The 25,972-nt window shown below is 55.3% G+C and overlaps 1 protein-coding gene across 1 annotated transcript in view; it reads right to left on the reverse strand.

The window, feature by feature from the left end:
* EYS (eyes shut homolog) overlaps window positions 1-25,972 on the reverse strand; it is a 162,670-nt gene that overhangs the window by 16,892 nt on the left and 119,806 nt on the right. Inside the window, 8 exon segments of the mRNA XM_068153724.1 lie at window positions 5,635-5,788; window positions 6,893-7,057; window positions 11,305-11,534; window positions 11,866-11,978; window positions 12,261-12,411; window positions 14,372-14,463; window positions 16,190-16,380; window positions 24,557-24,809. Of these exon segments, the coding sequence (XP_068009825.1) occupies window positions 5,635-5,788; window positions 6,893-7,057; window positions 11,305-11,534; window positions 11,866-11,978; window positions 12,261-12,411; window positions 14,372-14,463; window positions 16,190-16,380; window positions 24,557-24,809 (1,349 nt within the window).

Genomic DNA, 25,972 nt, shown 5'->3' on the forward strand with positions numbered 1-25,972 from the left:
TAAGCAACACAAAAAAAGTTAAGCAACACAAAAAAAGTTAAGCAACACAAAAAAAGTTAAGCAACACAAAATTAAGTCATAAAAAATTAAAGTAACAAAAAAGTGAACTAAGAAAAAATTAACAATAAAAGGTAACAAAACCGTCAAGTAACAAAAAAATATAACCAAAAATTGAAGCAGCCAAAAAAATTGAAGCAGCCAAAAAATTCAAGCAGCCAAAAAATTCAAGCAGCCAAAAAATGACAAAAAAAATTAAGCCACCAAAAAAAATTTAAGGAACACAAAAAATTAAGCCACCAAAAAAAAAATTAAGCAACAAAAGAATTAAGCAACACAAAAAGTTAAGCAACAAAAAATTAAGTCACAAAAAAATTAAAGTAACAAAAAAATGAACTAAGAAAAATTAACAAAAAAAAAAAATGTAACAAAACCGTCAAGTAACAAAAAAAATTAACCAAAAATTGAAGCAGCCAAAAAAATTGAAGCAGCCAAAAAAATTAAGCAGCCAAAAAAATTAAGCAGCAAAAAGGTTTAAGCAGCAAAAAAGTTTAAGCAGCAAAATTATTCAAGCAGGAAAAAAAAAATTAAGCAGCCAAAAAATTGAAGCAGCAAAGAAGTTGAAGCAGCCAAAAATTGAAGCAGCCAAAAAATTGAAGCAGCCAAAAAATTGAAGCAGCCAAAAAATTCTGCAACAAAAAAATAACAAAAAAAATTAAGTAAAAAAAGCAACCAAAAAATTAAGCAACAAAAAAAATTAAGCAACAACAAAAAAATTAAGCAACAACAAAATTAAGCAACAACAAAAAAGCAACACAAAAAGTTAAGCAACGCAAAAAGTTAGGCAACAAAAAATTAAGTCACAAAAAAATTAAAGTAACAAAAAAATGAACTAAGAAAAATTAACAAAAAAAAAGGTAATAAAACCGTTAAACAACAAAAAAAAATAACCAAAAATTGAAGCAGCCAAAAAGTTTAAGCAGCAAAAAAGTTTAAGCAGCAAAAATATTCAAGCAGGAAAAAAAATTAAAGTAACAAAAAAATTGAAGCAGCAAAAAAATTGAAGCAGCAAAAAAATTGAAGCAGCAAAAAAATTGAAGCAGCAAAAAAATTGAGGCAGCAAAAAAATTGAAGCAGCCAAAGAATTGAAGCAGCAAAAAAATTGAAGCAGCCAAAAAATTGAAGCAGCAAAAAAATTGAAGCAGCAAAAAAGTTGAAGCAGCAAAAAAATTCAGCAACAAAAAATAACAAAAAGTTAAGTAAAAAAGCAACAAAAAAAATGAAGCAACAACAAAAAAATAAGCAACAAAAAATTAAGGAACAAAAAAATTAAGGAAGAACAAAATTAAGGAACAAAAAAATTAAGGAACAAAAAAATTAAGGAACAAAAAAATTAAGGAACAAAAAATTAAGGAACAAAAGAAATTAAGCAACAAAAAAAATAAGCAACAAAAATATTAAGGAACAAAATATTGAAGTAAGAAAAAATTAACAAAAATAATTCAAGCAGCAAAAAAATTAAGGAACAAAAACATTAAGGAGCAAAAAAAGGAAACAATTAAGGAACAAAAAAACCCCAAGGAATAACAAAAATTAAGGAACAACAAAAATTAAGTCACAATAAATTTAAGGAACAAAAAAAATCTAACAGAGAAAAATCGAGCAATAAAAAAATCTCTTAAGGACTAAAAGATAAAACAAGGGAAATGAAACTGAGATAAAAATCCAATGGCTAATTAACCCAATGCTGTCGTTTCAAAGCTTCCCCCCCATCCCCCCTGCCCCCTCCGTTGTGTCTCCCTGCCGGGCAGTCACCAGGTGGCACTGAAGGAGCACAGCAGCCTGCACACACAGCTCACCCCGAAGCCTCTTCTAACCATTGACCAAGTTCGATTCTCTCTCTCCCCAAACGCAATTGATCTCCTGATTGCTTCAGCTCCCAGCTGGCAGCAGGGGAGCCCCAGGGAAGTGTCCTGACCTGCTGGATGGGGACAGGGCTGGGGACTGCAGCCGCTGGGAGATTGTCCTCTGCTGCTGCTGCTGTGCTGCAGCCACCTCCCGAGAGCAGCTGAGGCTGCCCCGAGGCTGTGCACGTTGGTGCCAGAGCTGCTTGGCTGTTCCTGTGCCCCCTGACCCTGCTCTGCTCAGACCTCACCTCCACTCCTGCCTCCAGTTCTGGTGTCCCCAGCAGGAGAAGAACACAGAGCTACAGAGAGGACAAAAAGATGATCCCAGGGCTGGAGCAGCTCTACTGTGAGGTCAGGCTGAGGGAGCTGGGGGTGTGCAGCCTGCAGAGGAGAAGACTCCAGGGGGACCTCAGAGCTGCCTGCCAGCACCTGAAGGGATCCTGCAGGAAGGCTGCAGAGGGTGTCTGGAGACGGGACAAGGGGGAATGGTTTGGAGCTGAGGCAGAGCAGGGTCAGGCTGGAGCTGAGGAAGAAGTTGTTCAGTGCCAGGGTGCTGAGACTCTGGCACAGGCTGCCCAGGGAGGCTGTGGCTGCCTCCTGCCTGGGGGTGCTGAAGGCCAGGCTGGATGAAGCCTTGAGCAGCTGAGCCTAGCTGAGAGGTGTCCCTGGGCATGGTGGGGAGGGTGGAGGGGATGAGCTCTGAGCTCCCTTCCCACCTGAACCTTTTCCTTCCTTTTCCCATTCCCTTACCCTTCCCTTCTTTCCTTTCCCCCATCCTTTTCTCATTCCCTTTCCATTTCCCTTTCTTTCTTCTCCTCTCCTTTCCCTCCATCTCTTTCTCCTCTTTCTCATTTTTCTTTCTCCTTTGATTTTTTTTTCTTCACCTTTGTCCTTTCCTTTTCCCTTTGCTATTTTTGGTGCAAACTGCTCCAGCCCTGCTGGCAGAAGGCAGAGCCCCAAGCAGAGGTCACATCTGCCTGTGGTGAACACACCAAAGGCTGCATGCTGCATACAGAAGGACCAAGGGCCCCAACCCATTTCTGGCTACATTAAGTAGGAAATGAAGCAGCAGGGAATGGTTCAGTTTGAGTGCAGGCTGAGCTCCTCCAGCTCACCTCACCTTACACAGGGGCTTGAACTCAGCACAAACCAACATTTTACACCCTGCAGCTTCCAGGCTATTAGCCCTGGGACTGCTTGGCCTGAACAAGGGCAGATCAAATCATTCCTGTGCAGTGATCCTTTCCTTCTTCCCTATTGAACTCTGAAGGACAACTTCCTCCTCCAGACCGTGCAAATCCTGGTGCCCCCAGCACAAGAAGGACCTGGAGCTGCTGGAAGGAACTGCTCTGAGTGTGACCAGCAGGAGCAGGGAAGTCCTTGTGCCCTGTATTCAGCACTGGTTAGGCCACACCTTGAGTCCTGTGTCCAGTTCTGGGCCCCTCAGTTTAAGAAGGACATTGAGACTCTTGAAGGTGTCCAGAGAAGGGCAAGAAAGCTGGGGAGGAGTCTGGAGCACAGCCCTGTGAGGAGAGGCTGAGGGAGCTGGGGTTGCTTAGCCTGGAGAAGAGGAGGCTCAGGGGAGACCTTCTTGCTCTCTACAATCACCTGAAAGGAGGGTGTAGCCAGGTGGGGGTTGGTCTCTTCTCCCAGGCAAGCAGCGCCAGAACAAGAGGACACAGTCTGAAACTGTGCCAGGGGAGGCATAGGCTAGAGGTGAGGAGAAAGCTCCTTACAGAAAGAGTAATTGGCCATTGGAATGTGCTGCCCAGGGAGGTGGTGGAGTCAGCATCCCCGGAGATGTTCAGGAGGGGATTGGATGTGGCACTTGGTGCCATGGTTTAGTAGTCATGAGGTGTTGGGTGACAGGTTGGACTTGATGATCTCTAAGGTCTTTTCCAACCTTATTGATTCTATGAGATCCTCCAGCACAGCCATTCTGTGGCTCTGCCCAGGCTGGGGCTCAGCCATGGACCTCAGCACCACTGCTCTGCCTCTGACACACCTTCAGGGATGTGGATGCAGTCACCTCCCTGGGCAGTCTGGGCCAGGCTTGGAGAACCCTTTCAGACAAGAAGGTTCTTGTAATCTCCAACCTATGCCTCCCCTGCCACAATCCAGGACATTTCCCCTCCTTCTGTAACCTCAGACTAGGGAGCAACCCCCAGCTCCCTGCAGCCTCCTCTCAGGGAGCTGCAGAGAGCAAGGAGGTCTCCCTCAGCCTCCTCTTCTCCACACTCAACACCCCCAGCTCCCTCAGCTGCTCCTCCCCAGCCCTCTTCTCCAGACCCTTCCCCAGCTCTGTTGCCCTTCTCTGGCCCTGCTCCAGCCCTCAATGTCCTTCTGGGAGTGAGAGCCCAAACCTGAACCCAGCACTCAAGCTGTGGCCTCCCCAGTGCCCAGACCAGGGGTACAATCCCTGCCCTGCTCCTGCTGCCCACACCACTGCTGCTCCAGGCCAGGCTGCTGGTGGCCTCCTTGGCCACCTGGGCACTGCTGGCTCATCTCCAGCTGCTGGCACTCAGCACCTCCAGAGCCTTTCCTGCTGGGCACTTTTCAGCCACTCTGCCCCCAGCCTGGAGCCTTCCTGGAGCTGTTGTGCCCCAGGTGCAGGACCCAGCCCTTGTCCTTAGTGAACCTCATCCCATTGGCCTCAGCCATGGATGCAGCCTGGCCAGGTCCAGAGCTCTGCAGAGCCTTCCTGCCCAGCTCCCTTTGCAGAGCCTTCCTGCCCAGCTTCCCCTGCAGAGCCTTGCTGCCCAGCTCCCCCTGCAGAGCCTTCCTGCCCAGCTCCCTCTGCAGAGCCTTCCTGCCCAGCTCCCTCTGCAGAGCCTTCCTGCCCAGCTCCCTCTGCAGAGCCTTGCTGCCCAGCTCCCCCTGCAGAGCCTTGCTGCCCAGCTCCCTCTGCAGAGCCTTCCTGCCCAGCTCCCCCTGCAGAGCCTTCCTGCCCATCAATCTTTTGCCCCTTGTTCAAAGACAGCAAACACAAACTGCAGTAAGCAAAGTAAGGAATAAGTGGAACCAAGCTCACTTTTTAGTGTCAACTCCACAAGCACCCAGGTGTTCATTTTGGGGTAGAGAAGAGGGAAAGAAATCCATTCTGAGTGCTCTAATGAGAATCAGTCTTCCCAGTGCCATGGAGCTGCAGTTATTGCTAAGGCCTGATCTGACTTAGAAACCTCTACAGCACTTTGATCTCTTCATCTGGTGAAGCAGAGACAGAGTTACCCCCAGGGCTAATGGGGGTGTGGACAATTAGCTGAGCAACATCCCACACAAGAGGGCTTTGAGACTACACGACAAGCTCAGAGCCCTTTGGGGGCAATGAGTTGCAGGCTTCCATCTTGACACACTCACACCTTGTGTCCTCCTACCTTGAGTCCTTCTACCTTCTCAGAGAGAAAACATCTCTGGCAGGAGAACCTTCTTGACTGAAAGGGTTCTCAAAGCCTCAGCAGGGTAGAGTAGAGGGGGAGGAGAACCTCTCTGGACCTACTCCCCACAGCCCTTCTAATCCACCCCAGGCTGCTCTTGGCCCCCTTGTTCACAAGGGCACCTTGCTGGCTCTTGGGCATCCTCCTGGCCACCAGCACCCCCAGGTCCTTTTCCCCAGAGCTGCTTTTCAGCCTCTGCTGGCCATGGGGTTTTTCTTCCCCAGATGCCAGACTCTACCCCTGCCCCTGCTGGCTTTCCTTGTGTGCTCCAGAGCAGCAGAGTGGGAGGTTCTCACCTGAGTGTGATGGGGGTGAGGCTGCCCTGGCTGATGGCCTGCCTGAGGGACACGGTCAGGATGTTCTGAGAGCTCCCACAGCCCAGGCGAGCTGTTGGCCTCCCCTCCACCAGGTACAAGTGCAGGAACTGCTCTCCCAGACTCCTTTCTCCAGCTGGGACAACAAACATTGGAGACAGTCACACACATGGAAGTGCAGAACATCCCCACTCCAGTGCTCCAGCACCTCACATGGTGTGGCAGTGGTCCCTGGCAGCCCAGAGCCAGCTGTGTGCTGAGCTGCAGGGAGAGCAGCAGCACAGGGAGGGGATTCTGCCCCTCTGCTCTGCTCAGACCCCACCTGCAGCACTGCCTCCAGCTCTGGGGCCCCCAGCACAAGAGGGACCTGGAGCTGCTGGAGAGGGTCAAGAGGAGGGCACCAAGATGATCAGAGGGCTGGAGAACCTCCCCTGTGGGGACAGGCTGTGCAGCCTGGAGAAGAGAAGGCTCCAGGGAGACTTCAGAGCAGCCTTCCAGTACCTGAAGGGCTCCAGGGGAGCTGGAGAGGGACTTTGGGCAAGGGATGACAGTGCCAGGATGAGGGACAATGGCTTTGAGCTGGGAGAGGGGAGACTGAGACTGGAGAGGAGGAAGAAATTCTTTCCAGTGAGGGTGGGGAGACACTAGCACAGGCTGCCCAGGGAGGCTGTGGCTGCCTCCTCCCTGGAGGTGTTGAAGGCCAGGCTGGATGAGGCCTTGAGCAGCCTGTGCTGGTGGGAGGTGTCCCTGCCCATGGCAGGGGGTTGGAGCTGGATGAGCTCTGAGGTCCCTTCCAACCCAACCCATTCTATGGCCTCTGAGGTCCCTTCCAGCCCAACCCATCTGATGCTTCCATCATAGTATCAGTCAAGGTTGGAAGGGACCACAAGGATCATCCAGTTCCAACCCCCCTGCCATGGGCAGGGACACCCCACACTAGATCAGCCTGGCCAGAGCCATGATCTGTGTCTCAGAGCTGCAGCTCTCCCAGCTGCACTCCTGTGCCTGCCATGCTGTGTGCTGGCAGGAAGCAGCACTCTGCAGCCTTTCTGTGCTGCTCAAGGAGCCATAAATCAGAGCACTTTCCAGAGGCACACAAGGAGCAGAGGCTCCAGACTGGAGCATCAGGATCCCCACAAGGCTTCTCCTGCCTTTTAAGGCCTCATGCTGGTGCTGAGTGGGAAGGGCCAGGCTGAAGGGGGACCTGGAGGAGCCCCAGCTGATGGCCCTGGGTACTCACTGTAGAGAATGGTGCCACGTGGAGCTGTCGTCTTCACTGTCAGGTGCAGAGTGGTCACACTGCTGGGTTCCTGCCCGGGGGCAGCCCTGCTCCCAGATCCTGGTGCCAGGGGAGGGAGCTCCAGGTAGGAATTTCCAGTGAAGGATGGGAAAAAAAGTGCAGTGTCTGAAACAAGGCACAGAGCAGAGCTGCAGCACCACAATTAACCACAGAATCATGGAACTGAGGCACCCTCCAAGGGCATCTTGCCCAACCCCTGCAGGCAGCAGGGACACCTCCCACAGGCTGAGCTTGGATGTCTGCAGGGATGGAGCCTCCACCACCTCCCTGGGCAGCCTGTGCCAGTGTCTGCCCTCCCTCACTGTGCAGAACTTCCTCCTGATGTCCAACCTAACCCTGCCCTGCTCCAGTTCCAAACCCTTGCCCCTTGTCCTATCCCCACAGCCCCTTCTGAGCAGTCCCTCCCCAGCCTGCCTGCAGCTCCCCTGCAGATATTGAAACTCTAAGGTCCCCCTGGAGCCTTCTCTTCTCCAGGCTGCACAGCCCCAGCTCCCTCAGCCTGTCCCCATAGCAAAACTTCTCCAGCCTCTGCTCATCTTTGTGGCCTTCTCTGGACACTCTCCATCAGGTCTGTGTCTCTCTTGTGCTGGGGGCCCAGAGCTGGGCACAGCCCTGCAGGTGAGGTCTCCCCAGAGCAGAGCAGAGGGGCAGGATCCTCTCTCTCCATCTCTGGCCACACTGCTTTGGATGCAGCCCAGGCTGCCCTTGGCCTTCTGTGCTGCCAGTGCCCATGGCTGGCTCCTGCCCAGCTTCTCCTCCATGCCTTGCTCTCTCCATCAACACCTCCATGAAGATGGAGGAGAGGGGAGACCTCATTGCTCTCTGCAGCTCCCTGAAAGGAGGTTGGAGCCAGGTTGGGGCTGATCTCTTCTGCCTAGCCACAAGTGACAGGACAAGAGGCAGTGGCCTCAGGCTGCAGCAGGGGAGGGTTAGGTTGGATGTGAGGAGAAGCCTCTTGCTGCTCAGTGCAACAAGGCTGTTGCAATCCACCATGAACAGAGCTGTTCCCAGCAGGCAGAGGGTTTAGCAGCCACATCAAGGGAGTGATGAATACCTGCCTTGCTCTCTCCATCTCCAGCTCAAAGAATGTCCCCAAGGAACCAAATCGCACAGCCTGGAGTGGAAATTTTATCTTTTATCTCATGTTCAGGGTGGGAATTAAAAATCAAAGTGAAATAAACATGGTGCAGAAAGCCCTTAGGGATTCTGCCTGGCTCCAGGCAAAACCTGACCTGGATATTTCCTGAAGCATCACCCAGCACAGCCCAGCAGCATCAAACCCAGCTCAGCTCAGCTGGAGCTGCAGAGGGCTGGGAAGCAATGGATGTGCTGAGAGCAGCTGCTTCCAGACAACAAAGCAGCATCCAAGAGAGAACAAGAGGACACAGTCTCAAGCTGTGCCAGGGAAGGTTTAGGCTGGATGTTAGGAAGAAGTTCTTCCCAGCAAGAGAGATTGGCCATTGGGATGTGCTGCCCAGGGAGGTGGTGGAGTCCCCATCCCTGGAGGTGTTTAGGAAGAGCCTGGATGAGGCACTTGGTGCCATGGTTTAGTTGATTAGATGGTGTAGGGTGATAGGTTGGACTTGATGATCTCAAAGGGCTTTTCCAACCTGATCAATTCAATTCAATTCAATTCAACTCAATTCAACTCAATTCAATTCAGTATCTCCCCCTGCTGCTCTGCTCAGTTTTGCTACTGGGCCCAGTTCTGGGCTCCCCAGCTCAACAGGGACAGGGATTTGCTGCAGAGAATCCCACAGAGAGTTGCAAGGACAATGGAGGGCCTCGAACATCTCTGGGAGGAGCAAAGGCTGAGAGCCCTGGGGCTGCTGAGCCTGGAGAGGGGAAGGCTGAGAGGGGATCTGAGCAATGCCTGTAAATATCTGAGGGGTGGGGGGCAAGAAGGGGCCAGGCTCTGCTCAGTGGTGTCCTGGGACAGGACAAGGGGCAGTGGACACCAACTGGAAGCCAGGAGGTTCCACCTCAGCATGAGGAGAAACTTCCTGGGTGTGAGGGTGCTGAGCCCTGGAGCAGGCTGCCCAGAGAGGTTGTGGAGTCTCCTTCTGTGGAGGCTTTGCAGCCCCAGCTGGCTGTGTTCTGTGTGCCCTGCTCTGGGTGCCCTGCTCTGGCAGAGGGTTGGAGTTGGTCTCCAGAGGTCCCTTCCAACCCCTGCCAGTCTGTGGTGCCTGTCACAGACCAATGGTGCTCAGAGCTCTCCATGTCCCTGCTGGCTCTGCAGCCTTGGTGCAGAGGACCTGACCTAAAGCAACACACAAAGCCCTTCAGGCAGTCTCTCAGAGCCAGCAGCTCTCTACCCAAGCCCAGGACATTTCACTCTTCCTTCTCATGGAACAGTGCAGCAGACCTTCTCAGAATACTAAACAACAGGGGGGGAGGAGGCCTGCAAAATGTTAATGCTGTAATTACCAGGCAGGCAGAGCCTTGTCCTTAGCAAGGATGTTCCACAGCTCTCCTGGTGAACTTTAGGGTAAGAGGCAACCATCTGCCCTCAGGGAGGAGCTTGATGCTTCCCCTACCTGTGTGCAGGGACTGCAGAGCCAGCAGCTGAGCAAAGAGAGTTTCCTGGACATAATTCATAGAATCAGAGAATGGTTTAGGTTGGAAGGGACATCCAAAGCTCATCCAGTCCACCCCCCTTGCAGCCAGCAGGGACATCCTCCACTAGAGCAGGTTGCCAGAGCCCTCTCCAGCCTCACCTTGAATATCTCCAGGGATGGAGCCTCAACCACCTCCCTGGGCAGCCTGTTGCAGTGTTGCAGCAGCCTCCTGGTGCAGAACTTGTTCCTCACATCCAATCTCAATCTGCTCTGCTCTCATTTCAAACCATTGCCCCTGGTCCTGACCCTGCAGGCCTTTAGGAACAGTCTCACTCTTCTTGTAGGTCCCCTTCAGGTCCTGGCAGGCAGCTCTGAGGTCCCCCTGGAGCCTTTTCCTCTCCAGGCTGAGCACCCTCAGCTCCTTCAGCCTGGCCTCCAACCCTCAGAGCTGCTCCAACCCCACACAATGAACCTGCCCCTGAGTTTGCAGCAGTCCCTGGAATGGTCAGGTGAGATAGAATAGAATAAACCAGGTTGGAAGAGACCTTCAAGATCATCAAGTCCAACCTATCACCCAACACCATCTAATCAACTAAACCATGGCTCCAAGTGCCTCATCTAATCCCCTCTTGAACACCTCCAGGGATGGTGACTCCACCACCTCCCTGGGCAGCACATTCCAATGGCCAATTACTCACTCTGGGAAGAACTTCCTCCCCACCTCCAGCCTAAACCTCCCCTGGCACAGCTTCAGACTGTGTCCTCTTGTTCTGGTGCTGCTTGCCTGGGAGAAGAGACCGATCCCCACCTGGCTACAACCTCCCTTCAGGGAGTTGGAGACAGCAAGAAGGTCTCCCCTGAGCCTCCTCTTCTCCAGGCTAAGCAACCCCAGCTCCCTCAGCCTCTCCTCACAGGGCTGTGCTCCAAACCCCTCCCCAGCTTTCTTGCCCTTCTCTGGACACCTTCCAGCAAGTCAACCTCCTTCCTAACCTGAGGGGCCCAGAACTGGACACAGGACTCGAGGTGTGGCCTAACCAGTGCTGAGCACAGGGCACAATGACCTCCCTGCTCCTGCTGGCCACACTCTTCCTGATGCAGGCCAGGATGCCATTGGCCCTCCTTGGCCACCTGAGCACACTGCAGGCTCATGTTCAGCCTGCTCTCAACCAGCACCCCCAGGTCCCTCTCTGCCTGGCTGCTCTCAGCCACTCTGACCCCAGCCTGTAGCACTGCCTGGGGTTGTTGTGGCCAATGTGCAGCACCTGGCACTTGGATGTGTTCAATCTCCTGCCCTTGGACTCTGCCCATCTGTCCAGCCTGGCAAGGTCTCTCTGCAGAGCTCTCCTAGCCTCTAACAGATCAACTCCTGCCCACAGCTTGCTGTCAGCTGCACATTTACTGCTGATGGACTCAATCCCCTCCTCCAGATCATCAATAAAGATATTGACCAGGCTGGGGCCCAGCACTGATCCCTGGGGGACACCACTGGTGCCTGGCTGCCAGCTGGCTGTGGCACCATTCCCCACCACTCTCTGGGCTCAGCCTCCAGCCAGTTCCTCACCCAGCTCAGAGTGCTGCTGTCCAAGCCAGGGGCTGACAGCTTGGCCAGGAGTTTGCTTTGGGGGACAGTGTCAAAGGCCTTGCTGAAGTCCAGGCAGCCTACATCCCCAGCCTGCCCCACATCCACCAGGCAGTCACCTGATCACTGATCCCTGCTGCTGCCCAGCCCTGCCCCTGTGGCAGCTGCCAGGCAGCAGGGGCTGGCAGCCCAGAGCTCCGAGCAGCCCCCAGTACCTTTCTGGCAGAAGCGGCCAGTGAAGTGCAGGGGGCAGTGGCACTGGAAGGAGCTGGCCCCAGTGGGCAGAGTCAGAGGCTGGCAGGTGCCTCCATTCTGGCACAGCCCCTCCTGGCACACAGGGGGCAGTGGGGAAAGCTGCTCAGAGGGCCCAGCAGGCTCGGGCAGCCCGGGCACGGCGGGAGAACGCAAGGGCAGCGCTGCCGGCCCGGGGCTGGGGACAGGAATCCTGGGAGGAGAGAGGAAAAGTGTCAGAGCTACTCAAAACAAAACCACCAGGAGAACAAATTCACCACTTCAGGCAAATCCCAAGCAGGCATCCCTGGAGCTGCTCCAGGAGACTGTGGCCATGGCACCTGGGGCCGTGGTGGGGGTGGGTGGCTGGTGGGACTGGCTGCTCTCAGAGGGCTTCTCCAGCCCAAACCATTCCATGAGTTTATGGGTTTTCATCTCCCCCCCACCCTCCATTGTTAAATCCTCTGAAGTGGTCACTCCAGGGAGAAAGCAGCACCAGCACAAACCTTTCCTCCCCCTCCAGCAGGGCAGCAGGGGGGCTGTACCTGCACCGCTCCACCTTGCTCCTTCCCACGGCGCTGGAGAGGTTGAAAGGCCCCAGGCTGTTGACTTGGACAAGCTGTATGCAGCCAGTGAAATTGGAGCCAGGGCCAGCCCTCTGCAAAAGAGAAGCTGCTGCTCAGAGCTGGTTTGCTTCCTGCTGCTGTCATCAGCTGGAAAATCATCCCAGAGGCACAAACGGCAGGGGCTGGGAGGGACCTCTGGAGATCAGCACCCAGGGCAGGGCACCCAGGAACACAGCCAGGAGGGTTTGAATGCCTGCAGAGATGGAGACTCCACAGCCTGCCTGGGCACCCTGCCCCTGCTGCCAGTCCTGTCCCATGTGCCAGTCCCCACACCAGAAGCAGCTCCAGCCTGAAGGGGCACAGAAGACACTGACCTGCTGCACTGCATCACCGCCAGGCAGTCCTCCAACAAACACGGGTCCTGTGCCAAGCCTGGAGGGAGCGCCCTGAGCACGCTGGGGGCTGCTTCTTTCTCCTGGCAGCCCCAGGACTGACATCTCTGCCTCACACGGGGCCAGGCTGTGCCTGCAGGGGGGGAGAGGCAGGCACCGGCTCAGCACCACCAAGGGCTGAGATTGCTCTGCAGCTGGCAAAGGCACCAGGCTGGGACTACAGCAAGGAGGGAGGGAGACCAAGCAAAGACTTGGGCTGACGTTGCAAGACCATAAAGAGGAAAGAAGCTGGAAGCTGGCATGGCTCTGGGGGTCTGAGCTCCCATGGAGATGAAGGCACCTGGTAAATCTGAGCAGTGTAATCACTAACTGCCCCCCAGGCACCTCCTGGTGGCTGAGCAGAACAGGGAGCACTGAAAGCTTCATCATTGGACAGAAGTCAGCCACTGACCTCAAATGACTTCAGGATCCCTCTTTTTCAGCACTAAAAGCAACCCCCAGCAAAGCACCTGAGAATAAACTGCACCTGAGAGGGTGGATCACAGGAAGGGAGTGGCTGAAAGGGACCTCTGGAGCTCCAAAGCAGAGCAGGCTGCCCTGGTGTCCAAGGGGGGATTGGATGTGGCACTTGGTGCCATGGGTTAGTAGCCATGAGGTGTTGGGTGACAGGTTGGACTTGATGAGCTCTGAGGTCTTTTCCAACCTTATTGGTTCCATGACACAGCAAGGCTGAGACTGAATGTCCCCAGGGATGGGGCCTGCTCCTGCTGCTTGCACTACTGCTGAGCCAGGCCAGCATGTCTCCATCTGCCAAGGCCACAGGTTTCTTAGTCCCCACCCCTGGAGGGGCTCGACTTTCCGTGAAGAATTCTTCCCTGCTGCTGCCCCCAGGGGGTTTACTCAGCCAGAGAACGTCCTCACAGTCATTAAGCTCTCACTCTGCTGCAGGCTGCAGCATTTGAGGCTCCTCACACCTGCTGCTGCTGACTGTGCCCTGCTGAGACACCAGGCAGCAGCAGCAGCAGCTTCCTTGGCTGCAGATGAGCTGAGGAGACAACACCACATCAATTCTGTCCTCATTCTCCCTGACAGCAGACTCCCAGGCCCTGGACCTGGAGCTGCTTTTCTCTGCTGTTCCTAGAGAATGATTCAGCCAAATGAGTAAGAAGAACAGAGCTCCAGACAAGGCATGATGGAAACACAGCTAACAACACAGAGTGGGGAGGGGGGAACCCACCCCAGCCTGTGTCTGATGCTCTGAGGGATGAATAAGTGCAGCAGCCTCTTCCCTTCACAGAGCTTACACCTGCACTACTAAACGCAGCTCATAGAATCTTGGAGCTCTTTGGGTTGGCAAAGCCCTCTGAGATCAGCCAGTCCAACCATCCCCCCAGCCCCACCATGACCACCAAACCCTGGCCCCAGGTGCCATGGCCACAGCTTGCTGGAACACCTCCAGGGATGAGGACTCCACCACCTCCCAGGGCAGCACATCCCAACTCTGAACGACTCTCTCAGTGAAGAACTTTCACCTCATCTCCAGGTTAAACCTCCCCTGGCACAGCTTGAGACTGTGTCCTCTTGTTCTGGTGCTGCTTGCCTGGGACAAGAGACCAACCCCGACCTGGCTACAACCTCCCTTGAGGCAGTTGTAGAGAGCAAGAAGGTCTCCCCTGAGCCTCCTCTTCTCCAGGCTAAGCAACCCCAGCTCCCTCAGCCTCTCCTCACAGGGCTGTGCTCCAGACCCCTCCCCAGCTTTCTTGCCCTTCTCTGGATGTTCCAGTTGGTCTCTTCCCTCAAGTAAGAAGTGACAGGGCAAGGGGCAGTGGACACCAACTGGAACCCAGGAGGTTCCACCTCAACATGAGGAGAAACTTCTTTGTTGTGAGGGTGCTGAGCCCTGGAGCAGGCTGCCCAGAGAGGTTGTGGAGTCTCCTACTCTGGAGGCTTTCCAGCCCCAGCTGGCTGTGCCCTGGGTGCCCTACTCTGGCAGGGGGTTGGTCTGGGTGATCTCCAGAGGTCCCTTCCAAGCCCTGCTGCTGTGTGGCTGTAAAGCAGCAGGGGCAGAGGCAGCAGTCAGACAGGAGCCTTACCTGACCTGCACCTCGTACCAGCGGCCATCGTCCACCCCAGCAGCTGCAGCGATGCTTCTGACCTCTGCTGCTTCCCCACAGGCAAACTGCAGCTGCAGGGTGGGGAAAGCAAGTTGTGATTGCAGAGCTCCTGAGAAGTGAACACAGGCTCAGGAGCTGCAGTTTAGAAACACTGAAAGGTTTCCTAAAGCCTGAGGGATGTCAGTGTGAGAATATGAGTCCCAGGATGGCTCAGGCTGGAAGGGAGCTCAGAGCTCATCCTCTCCACCCTCCCCACCATGCCCAGGGACACCTCTCAGCTAGGCTCAGCTGCTCAGGGCCTCATCCAGCCTGGCCTTCAGCACCCCCAGGCAGGAGGCAGCCACAGCCTCCCTGGGCAGCCTGTGCCAGAGTCTCAGCACCCTGGCACTGAACAACTTCTTCCTCAGCTCCAGCCTGACCCTGCTGTGCCTCAGCTCCAAACCATTCCCCCTTGGCCTGTCCCAGACCCCCTCAGGAGAAGTCTCTCTGAAGGATCCTGCAGGATCCCTTCAGTCTCTTCCTGCAGGATCCCTTCAGGTGCTGGCAGGCAGCTCTGAGGTCCCCCTGGAGCCTTCTTTTCTCCAGGCTGCACACCCCCAGCTCCCTCAGCCTGGCCTCACCCCAGCAGAGCTGCTCATGAACCATGAGGATGAGGATGTCTGGAGCAGCAGAGATGTTCAGGCCCACCTGGCTGCTTCCTAGCCTGCAGGAAAAGGCTTTAGAGGTTGTGTAGCTCACAGCCAGGTCCTGTGGACCTGACCTGCACAGATCCTGCCCAGCTGCAGCCCAGCTGCAATCCACTCTGGCCAGGGCTGGATTTTAAGTGGCTGTTTTACAGCCTCCTTCCAGTTCCACACACCTAATGGGGCATGAAAGGGCTGAGCAGTTTGCAACACCATTGAATTTCCTCTGCTAATGTGAACAAGCTCCTGATTTCATGGTTTGTCTGCTGGTAATTGGGGCTTGATTGGGAGCTTGGAGCCCTTTCTGCCTTGGGTTTTAAATCTGGGTGTAATTGAGCAGCCTTGGGAAGGATGAAGGGAAGGCAGTTACTCTTAACATGCCACTTGGGGACCTCTGAAGAGGTTTTTTTGTCACTCAGAGGACTTTGGAGCTTTATGGAGCTTGGGGAAGGGCAGGAAAATATTTGTTTGTGCTGGTGCTTCACTTGAACACAGCTAAGATGGATGGAGAGCCAGTGGTGTGCTCTGTACCTTCCTGCCCCTGATTGAGTTCATCAAATCCTATTCTAGAGTGGCTCAGGCTGGAAGGGAGCTCAGAGCTCATCCCCTCCACCCTCCCCACCATGCCCAGGGACACCTCTCAGCTAGGCTCAGCTGCTCAGGGCCTCATCCAGCCTGGCCTTCAGCACCCCCAGGCAGGAGGCAGCCACAGCCTCCCTGGGCAGCCTGTGCCAGAGTCTCAGCACCCTGGCACTGAACAACTTCTTCCTCAGCTCCAGCCTGACCCTGCTCTGCCTCAGCTCCAAACCATTCCCCCTTGGCCTGTGCCAGACCCCCTCAGGAGAAGTCTCTCTGCAGCCTTCCTGCAGGATCCCTTCAGGTCCTGGCAGGCAGCTCTGAGGTCTCCCTGGAGCCGTCTTTTGTCCAGGCAGCACACCCCCAGCTCCCTCAGCCTGGCCTCCCAGCAGAGCTGCTCCAGCCCTGGGATCATCCTCATCAAGCCTCTCTATAGCTTTATCTACTAAATGCTACACCAGGAGACAGGAAACCACTATCTATATTTCCCCCACATCCCAGCTTCTCCTGCCTTCATGGGCAGGCCTGGATGCCTTACCTGCAGGCTGCCCCCTTGGATGAACAGCTGAAGTAAAAACTGTCCTCTTCTGCCTGGGCTCTGGGCAACATACAGCAGGAGTCCATGAGGGCTGGAGGTGATGAATTCCAAGTGGATGAAGTTTTCCATGCTCAGATGCCAGCCCTGGAACTGCAGGTAGGAGTCCCCCTGGTAGTGAGCAGCACTGAAATCTAGGAAGAGAACGTGGAGAGAATTTAGAAATTAGAATAGAGCAGGTTGGAAGAGACCTTCAAGATCATCGTGTCCAACCCATCAACCAATCCAACCCACCCAAACAACTATCCCATGGCACCAAGCACCCCATCAAGTCTCCTCCTGAACACCTCCAGGGATGGGGACTCTACCACCTCCCTGGGCAGCACATTCCAATGGCCAATCTCTCTTGCTGGGAAGAACTTCTTCCTAACCTCCAGCCTAAACCTCCCCTGGCACAGCTTCAGACTGTGTCCTCTTGTTCTGGTGCTGCTTGCCTGGCAGAAGAGACCAACCCCCACCTGGCTACAACCTCCCTTCAGGGAGTTGCAGACAGCAAGAAGGTCTCCCCTGAGCCTCCTCTTCTCCAGGCTAAGCAACCCCAGCTCCCTCAGCCTCTCCTCACAGGGCTGTGCTCCAGACCCCTCCCCAGCTTTCTTGCCCTTCTCTGGACACCTTCCAGCAACTCAACATCTTGCCTAACCTGAGGGGCCCAGAACTGGACACAGGACTCAAGGTGTGGCCTAAGCAGTGCTGAGCACAGGGCACAATGACTTCCCTGCTCCTGCTGGCCACACTTCCTGATGCAGGCCAGGATGCCATTGGCCCTCCTGGCTGCCTGGGCACACTGCAGGCTCATGTTCAGCCTACCATCAACCAGTACCCCCAGGTCCCTCACTGCCTGGCTGCTCTCAGCCACTCTGACCCCAGCCTGTAGCACTGCCTGGGGTTGTTGTGGTCGATGTGCAGAACCTGGCACTTGGATGTGTTCAATCTCCTGCCCTTGGACTCTGCCCATCTGTCCAGCCTGGCAAGGTCCCTCTGCAGAGCTCTCCAACCCTCTAACAGATCAACTCCTGCCCCCAGCTTGCTGTCATCTGCACATTTACTGCTGATGGACTCAATGCCCTCCTCCAGATCATCAATAAAGATACTGACCAGGCTGGGGCCCAGCACTGCTCCCTGGGGCACACCACTGGTGCCTGGCTGCCAGCTGGCTGCGGCACCATTCACCACTCTCTGGGCTCAGCCTCCAGCCAGTTCCTAACCCAGCTCAGAGTGCTGCTGCCCAAGCCAGGGGCTGACAGCTTGGCCAGGAGGTTGTTGTGGGGGACAGTGTCAAAGGCCTTGCTGAAGTCCAGGCAGACTCCATCCCCAGCCTGCCCCACATCCACCAGGCAGTCACCTGATCATAGAAGGAGATCAGGTTGGTCAGGCAGGACCTGCCCTTCCTAAATCCATGCTGGCTGGGCCTGATCCCTTGGCCATCCTCTAAGTGCTGTGTTAATGCACTCAGGATGACCTGTTCCATGATCTTGCCTGGCACTGACGTCAGGCTGACAGGCCTATAATTCCCTGGCTCATCCAACTGGCCCTGCTTGTGGATGGGCACCACGTTGGCCAGATTCCAGTCCTCTGGGACATCTCCAGTGAGCCAGGACTGCTGGAAAATGATGGAGAGTGTCTTGGCCAGCTCATCTGCCAGCTCTCTCAGCAGCCTAGGATGGATCCCATCTGGTCCCATGGACTTGTGGGGATCCAAGCTGCTGAGGAGAGCTCCAACCACCTGCTCATGGAACATAGGGAGACTGTGCAGCTCCCTGGCTCCTTCTGCCAGCTCTGCAGGCCAGCTGTCTGGAAGCTCCCAGCACACAAAGCCCTCTGGCTGCTTATCTCAGGGCCTTCTCCTCCCTCTGCTCAGGGTATCAGAGGTACAGGCTCACAGAATGGGTTGGGTTGGAATGGATCTCAGAGGTCATCCATTGCCAACCCCTGCCATGGGCAGGGACTCCTCCCACCAGCCCAGGTTGCTCAAGGTCTCATCCAGCCTGGCCTTGAGCACCTCCAGGGAGGAGGCAGCCACAGCTTCCCTGCCCAACCTGTGCCAGTGTCTGCCCACCCTCACTGCAAAGAATTTCTTCCTCCTCTCCAGTCTCACTCTGCCCTCTTCAAGCTTCACATCCAGCCTAGCCTTGAACACCTCCAGGGCAGGGACAGCCACAACAGAATGTTTAGGATTGGAAGGTGCCTCTGGAGCTCACCCAGTCCAGCCCTCTGCCAGAGCATTGCCCTCAGGACAGGGCACACAGAACACAGCCAGGTGGGGCTGCAAAGTCTCCAGAGAAGGAGACTCCACAACCTCTCTGGGCATCCTGCTCCAGGGCTCAGCACCCTCACACCAAGCAAGTCCCTGACCACTCTTGCAGCACAGAAATGTTTCCTGATGTCCATCCTGACCCTTCCCTGCTGCAGCCTGAAATGCTGGGCTTGAGACAACCACAGCCAAGGTCCCAGCTGCTCCCTGAGCATTGCATGTGCTGAATGCTGCCTGTTCTGCTTTCCCCTTTCTCCCACCCTCCCATGGCTGAGTACCACCAGCACTGCAGTGCTCATGGCCAAGTCCCTGCAGGGTGGCTTCCTGCCCTCTCTCAGATAGGATCAAGTCCTCTGCAGGGCTTGGAAAGGAAACCAATTGTTCAACCAGCCATCCCAGAGCCAATGCAGGAAGCAGGACTCCATCTCCAGCTGGGGAACAGAAACCAGGGAAAGCAGTGGCAGGGCCTCTGAGCCCTCTGCAGCTGCCAGGGGTCTGCTGAAGGACCACATGCAGGTGCCTGAGCATGAGAGCTGAAGGCCAGGACCTTCTGCTGTGCACTGAAACATCCAAGTGACCCCTCTAGGAGCTACAGAGGGCTTATTATGGCCCTGCCCAGCACTGCCAGGGAGCTGCTGGCACTGCCACTGCTCAGCTTGGCTGCTCCAGGCCAATCATTACCCTGCTCAGCCCGGGGCTGTCCCAGGTTCATTCCACTTCCTTTGTCTAGGACTCAGCACCTGTAGCCTCCACACCCAAGCCACTAGACAGAAGCACAACCCCAAGGGCAGTTTGGCCTTCAGAAGGGCAGCACTCAGCCAAAACCATCAGGGGAAAAGGATCATTTCTGTATCCTTAGGAGACAGAACCATGGGATTGGTTGGGCTGGAAAAGCCCTCTGAGATCACCCAGCCCAACCAGCCCCAGCATGGCCACCAAACCCTGGCCCCAGGTGCCATGGCCACAGCTTTCATAGTATCATAGGATCAGTTAGAGTTGGAGGGGACCACAAGGATCATCTAGTTCCAACCCCCCTGCCATGGGCAGGGACACCCCACACTAGATCAGGCTGGCCACAGCCTCATCCAGCCTGGGCTTAAACACCTCCAGGGACTTTTCTGGAACCCCTCCAGGCATGGAGACTCCACCACCTCCCTGGGCAGCCTCTGCCAGGGCTTTTTGTTTCCACTCAGGCACTAAGAGAGACCTAAAGCAGTGCCAGGGCTGAAAATGCTTGGGAGGGATTAAAGCCAGGACGTGTGAAACACTGCAGGGTACCCAGGGGAGTGTTTTATGAGCTGCTGCTTCCACCTGACTGCAGCAGATGAGTAAATCTGAGGTAACCACTCTTGATTTAAGTGTCCATGGAGAATAGCTTGGAAGTAAAGCAAGCCACACAAACAAGGAAGCAAAGACTGGAGGTGTCTGCAGTCCTCAGACACAGAGGGCAGAAGCCTGGGGGGCTGGGGGGCTGGAATGAACCTCTGCAGAGCACTCTGCCCTGGGGAGACCTCACCTGCAGCTCTGAGGCATTCAGCACAGGAGGGGAGAGGGACCTGATTGTGCAGGGCCAGGGTGATGATCAGAGGGCTGAGAGCCTGCCCTGTGGGGACAGGCTGGGAGAGTTGGGGCTGTTCAGCCTGGAGAGGAGAAGACTGCAGGGAGACCCTGGAGCAGCCTCCCAGTTCCTGAAGGGGCTACAAGCATGAAGATAAAGATGATAAAATCACTAAGGTTGGAAAAGACCTCAGAGATCATCAAGTCCAACCTGTCACCCAACACCTCATGACTAACCCATGGCTCCAAGTGCCACATCCAATCCCCTCCTGAACACATCCAGGGATGGGGATTCCACCACCTCCCTGGGCAGCACATTCCAATGGCCAACCTCTCTCTGAGCTCTTGTTACAAGGGCTTGTAGTGAGAGGACGAGGGGCAATGATCTGGAACCCGAGCAGGGCAGGTTTGGGTTGGACAGCAGGAGGATATTCTGAACAGGGAGGGTGGGGAGACACTGGAACAGGTGAAAACAGAACCATGGGTGTGAGGAGGAAGGGGGTTTAGGGGCCAGGATTAATTGAGTGCAAACAGGGGGAAAAAAGAGATGCTGCACCTGACCAATGAACAGCCCCAGAGGCAGAGCCCAGCAGGAGATGAGTGCTCAGTGATTAGAAGCTGCAGAAAGCAGGGAAGAGCAGATGGGGGTTGGCCTAGGTCCCAGGGATGCATCAGCTGAGCACAGCTGAGGGACCAGGAGAAGTCTTCTGCACTAGCACAGATTTACAACCTGAGCCCACCCTGAGCAGCCACAACACAGCACTGAGCACCAACCTGCCTCTGGCTTTTGCATTGCTCCTCACAGCACCAGGGGGGTTGGCAAAGCCCTCCAGGATCACTGAGTCCAGGCATGGGCCCAGCACTGCCAGGTGCAGGACCCAGGACTGCACCACACAGGCTGCAGCTGCAGAGAGGAGGAAGTCCCCCAGGACTCAGCACTGCTCAGGCAGCACCTGCAGTGCTGGGGCACAGGGGCACAATCCTGCCCTGCTCCTGCTGCCCACACCAGGCTGCTGGTGGCCTTCTTGCCCACCTGGGCACCCCCTGGCTCATCTCCAGCTGCTGGCACCCAGCACCCCCAGGGCCTTTCCTGCTGGGCACCTTCCAGCCTCCTCTCAGGGAGCTGGAGAGAGCAAGGAGGTCTCCCTCAGCCTCCTCTTCTCCACACTCAACACCCCCAGCTCCCTCAGCTGCTCCTCCCCAGCCCTCTTCTCCAGACCCTTCCCCAGCTCTGTTGCCCTTCTCTGCACCTGCTCCAGCCCTCAATGTCCTTCTGGGAGTGAGAGCCCAAACCTGAACCCAGCACTCAAGCTGTGGCCTCCCCAGTGCCCAGCCCAGGGGCACAACCCCTGCCCTGCTTCTGCTGCCCACACCACTGCTGCTCCAGCCCAGGCTGCTGGTGGCCTCCTTGCCCCCATGGGCACCCCCTGGCTCATCTCCAGCTGCTGGCACCCAGCACCCCCAGGGCCTTTCCTGCTGGGCACTTTCCAGCCACTCTGTCCCCAGCCTGGAGCCTTCCTGGGGTCGTTGTGCCCCAGGTGCAGGACCCAGCCCTTGGCCTTGGTGAACCACATCCCATTGGCCTCAGCCATGGATGCAGCCTGGCCAGGGCCCTCTGCAGAGCCTTCCTGCCCTCCAGCAGATCACCACTGCCACCCAAGTTAGTGCCATCTGCAATGATGATCTCTGCAGGCCCTGTCCAGCCCCTATCACTCTGTGATTGATGTTTGCCTTCTAATTCTTTGTGTCCTTGGTCCTGAGCAGTGGTCAAAGACAGCCCAAAGCTGTTGTCACTCAGGCTGAACACTGATATGTTCAGACACTGTTCCCAAGCAGAGCTGGAGGGCAGAGGAAGAGGTTCCCAGAGCAGGCTGCACCATGGGAGCTGTTTTGCTCACCAGAATATTTCACTGCTAAGAGAAGTGTGAGAGTGCCTCAAATCCTGTGCTGGGCTGCAGCCAGAGCAGTGTGGGCAGCAGAGCAGGAGAGGGGATGCTGCCCCTGGGCTCTGCTCTGCTCAGACCTCACCTCCACTCCTGCTGCCTCCAGCTCTGCTGTCCCCAGCACCAGAAGGACACAGAGCTGTGGAGAGAGTCCAGAGGAGAGCACAAAGATTATCCCAGGGCTGGAGCAGCTCTGCTGGGAGGCCAGGCTGAGGGAGCTGGGGGTGCTCAGCCTGGAGAAGAGAAGACTCCAGGGGGACCTCAGAGCTGCCTGCCAGCACCTGAAGGGATCCTGCTGGAAGGCTGCAGAGAGACTTCTCCTGAGGGTGACTGGGAACAGGCCAAGGGGGAATGGTTTGGAGCTGAGGCAGAGGAGGGTCAGGCTGGAGCTGAGGAAGAAGTTGTTCAGTGCCAGGGTGCTGAGACTCTGGCACAGGCTGCCCAGGGAGGCTGTGGCTGCCTCCTGCCTGGGGGTGCTGAAGGCCAGGCTGGATGAGGCCCTGAGCAGCTGAGCCTAGCTGAGAGGTGTCCCTGGGCATGGTGGGGAGGGTGGTGGGGAGGGTGGAGGGGATGAGCTCTGAGCTCCCTTCCAGCCTGAGCCACTCTGGGATTCTGGGCTCCTCCTTCCAGCTGTCCTTGGCACTCACAGTGTCACCCTCCCAACACCTCTGGTTTTGCTGTGGCTGTGCCCAAGCCTGGCTGCTGCTGCTGAGCTCCCTGAGCAGGGAGCTTGTTTCACATCACCACTAAATCTTTGCTGCAGGGAAACAAAGTGACTTCAGAAAGCAGCTTTGTGTTTACTTGGATGTCACATAGGTGACCCTGAGACTGAACTCATGACTCAATACTCCTGATGATTGTTCCTGGTCAGCAGTAAGTTGCCTTCTGGCCTGACTTGGCCTGGCCAGCAATTTGTCATTGGCTTGGCTTCTGGGGCTTGAAAAGGAAGGGGCAGCCTGTTGGTGCTGACAGCTGCAGTGTGCAGCAAGGCTTTTGGTCCCCAAAAGTCATGGAATGGATTGGGTTGGAAGGGATCTTCAAGATCACCCAGTCCCAACCCCCTGCCCTGTCCCTGCAGGGACACCTCCCACCAGCCCAGGATGCTCAAGGCCTCATCCAGCCTGGCCCAGAACACCTCCAGGTAGTGGACATCCACAGCCTCCCTGGGCAGCCTGTGCCAGAGTCTCCCCACCCTCACTGGCAGCAATTTCTTCCTCCTCTCCAGTCTCAATCTGCCTTCTTCCATCTCAGGCCCTGCCCCTTGTCCTGGCACTGCCAGCCCCTGCATAATCCCTCAGCAGCTGCTTTGGCAGTTGCTGGGAGCTTTGCCCCAGGTGTTGGCAGTGAAGGGCCCTTAGGAGGCACAGAGGAGTGCTCAGAACAGATGTGAGCTAGGAGAGGCAAACACAAGTCCCCCATGGAGTGAGGCACATTATCTTTCAGCTTCTGACCAGTCAAGCAAGGAGGGAAGATGGGCATCAGGGGCAGAGAGAGCTGGGCACAGCAGGAGCTCCATCAGATTTCCAGCAAAGCAGAGTGGAAAGCAAGCACAGAGAAAGTGCAGTTTCCCTTACCTGGCATGGAAGCTGCTGGGATAAAAAACACTGTTTTGAGGGCAAAAAGTAATTTGCCAGTTGGATTTCAGTGCCATTAGGGATGGTGGGTTAAATGACAGGAACAGAAGGGAGTAGAAGAAGTAGAAATCAACATACTTGGGATGAAAACTAAACCCTTCTGCTCTGCTCAGACCCCACCTGCAGCACTGCCTCCAGCTCTGGGGCCCCAGTACAACAACATGCAACTGTTGGACAGCGTCCAGAGGAGGTCACCAAGGTGATCAGAGAGCTGGAGAACCTCTCCCCTGTGGGGACAGGTTGGGAGAGTTGGGGCTGTGCAGCCTGGAGAAGAGAAGGCTCCAGGGAGACCTCAGAGCAGCCTTCCAGTACATGAAGGGGCTCCAGGAGAGCTGGAGAAGGACTTTGGACAAGGGCTGGGAGTGACAGGGTGAGGGACAAAGGCTTTGAGCTGGGAGAGGGGAGACTGAGACTGGAGAGGAGGAAGAAATTCTTTCCAGTGAGGGTGGGGAGAGCCTGGCACAGGCTGCCCAGGGAGGCTGTGGATACCTCCTGCCTGGAGGTGTTCAAGGCCAGGCTGGATGAGGCCTTGAGCAACCTGGGCTGGTGGGAGGTGTCCCTGCCCATGGCAGGGGGTTGGCACTGGATGAGCTTTCATGTCCCTTCCAGCCTAACCCATTCCATGATTCTGTGGTTGCTGCAGGCCAGGCTTAGCCACACAGCTCCTTTGTTCCACTTGCAGAGCTGCCATGACCTTTCTGACTTGGTTCCTGCAGAAGGGGATGGAGCTGGAGAGTTTGTTTAGGAAGGGTGGCAAGAGAGCAGAGAAATTCACCCCTTGAGCAAGCCGGGCTGGTGGGAGGTGTCCCTGCCCATGGCAGGGGGTGGGAACTGGCTGATGTTGAAGGTCCCTTCCAACCCAACCCATTCTATGACCCTAAGGAATGAGCTCTGCTATAGCTGCATTTCTCAGTTGTCTGCTTACCTTGGGCCACCTCTCCTGAGGGAGCCCCGGGAGAAACCTCTTTGGACCAAACATCCACAGACACAGGCAGGGCTGGGGGAAGGTCATTGCCCAAAAGCTCATCAGGGGACGCTTCAGCCACCTGAGGGGCTGGGGGCCTGCTGTGGGGGGTGGCAGGCAGGCAGCTGATGTTGTTGATTCCATCCACACAGAGGAAGCCAGGGGAGCAGGAGCGCAGGAGGCAGTCGTCGTAGTTCAGCTCGCAGCTTCGGCCCTGCAAGGCAACCAGTGACCAAACCCAGCCCCTGCTGAAGGCAAAGTGCAGCTCATCCTCAGGCTGCGCAGGGAGGTGGGGGAGTCCCCAGCCCTGGAGGTGTTCCAGAAACCTGGGGCCATGGCACTTGGGTTGGATGATGCCAGAGGGCTCTTCCAACCTTACTGGTTGTCAGCCACTCTCAAAGGATCCTTTTGGTGTGTTAAAGAGAGAACAAAACCCAGGCTTGGAGTGGAGGCACCTTTCCAGCCTAAGCCAGTCCATGATGGGACCAAAGCCCACAGGGCTCAAGGTTTCAGAGGAGTGAGTGGCTTTAGTTTCAGGGAATTTGTTTCCTGTATGGAAGAGTTTCAAGTCTGAGTTCTCTTCAGTTTAGGAAAGAAGTTGAGATGCTGGAAGGTGTCCAGAGAAGGGCAAGAAAGCTGGGGAGGGGTCTGGAGCACAGCCCTGTGAGGAGAGGCTGAGGGAGCTGGGGTTGCTTAGCCTGGAGAAGAGGAGGCTCAGGGGAGACCTTCTTGCTCTCTCCAACTCCCTGCAGGGAGGTTGTAGCCAGGTGGGGGTTGGTCTCTTCTCCCAGGCAAGCAGCACCAGAACAAGAGGACACAGTCTGAAGCTGTGCCAGGGGAGGTTTAGGCTGGAGGTTAGGAAGAAGTTCTTCCCAGGAAGAGAGACTGGCCATTGGAATGTGCTGCCCAGGGAGGTGGTGGAGTCCCCATCCCTGAAGGTGTTTAGGAAGAGCCTGGCTGAGGCACTTGGTGTCATGGTTTAGTTGATTAGATGGTGTTGGGTGATAGGTTGGACTTGATGATCTCTAAGGTCTCTTCCAACCTGGTTAATCCTATTCTAGCCTATTCTATTCTATTCCATTGCCAGTGCCCCTGCCAAGGCAGAGTCACCTGGAGAAGGTCACACAGGGACACAGCCAACATGTTTGGAATGCCTCCAGAGAGGCCTTGAGCACCCAAGTCCAGCTGAGAGGCCTCATCCAGCCTGACTTTGAGCACCCCCAGGCAGGAGGCAGCCACAGCCTCCCTGGGCAGCCTGTGCCAGAGTCTCAGCACCCTGGCACTGAATAACTTCTTCCTCAGCTCCAGTCTGACCCTGCTCTGCCTCAGCTCCAAACCATTCCCCCTTGGCCTGTCTCCAGACCCCCTCAGGAGAAG

Source organism: Melanerpes formicivorus, unplaced genomic scaffold, assembly GCF_026170545.1.
Source record: "Melanerpes formicivorus ecotype bairdi unplaced genomic scaffold, bMelFor1.0.p_v2 SCAF_26, whole genome shotgun sequence".
Taxonomy (NCBI): domain Eukaryota; kingdom Metazoa; phylum Chordata; class Aves; order Piciformes; family Picidae; genus Melanerpes; species Melanerpes formicivorus.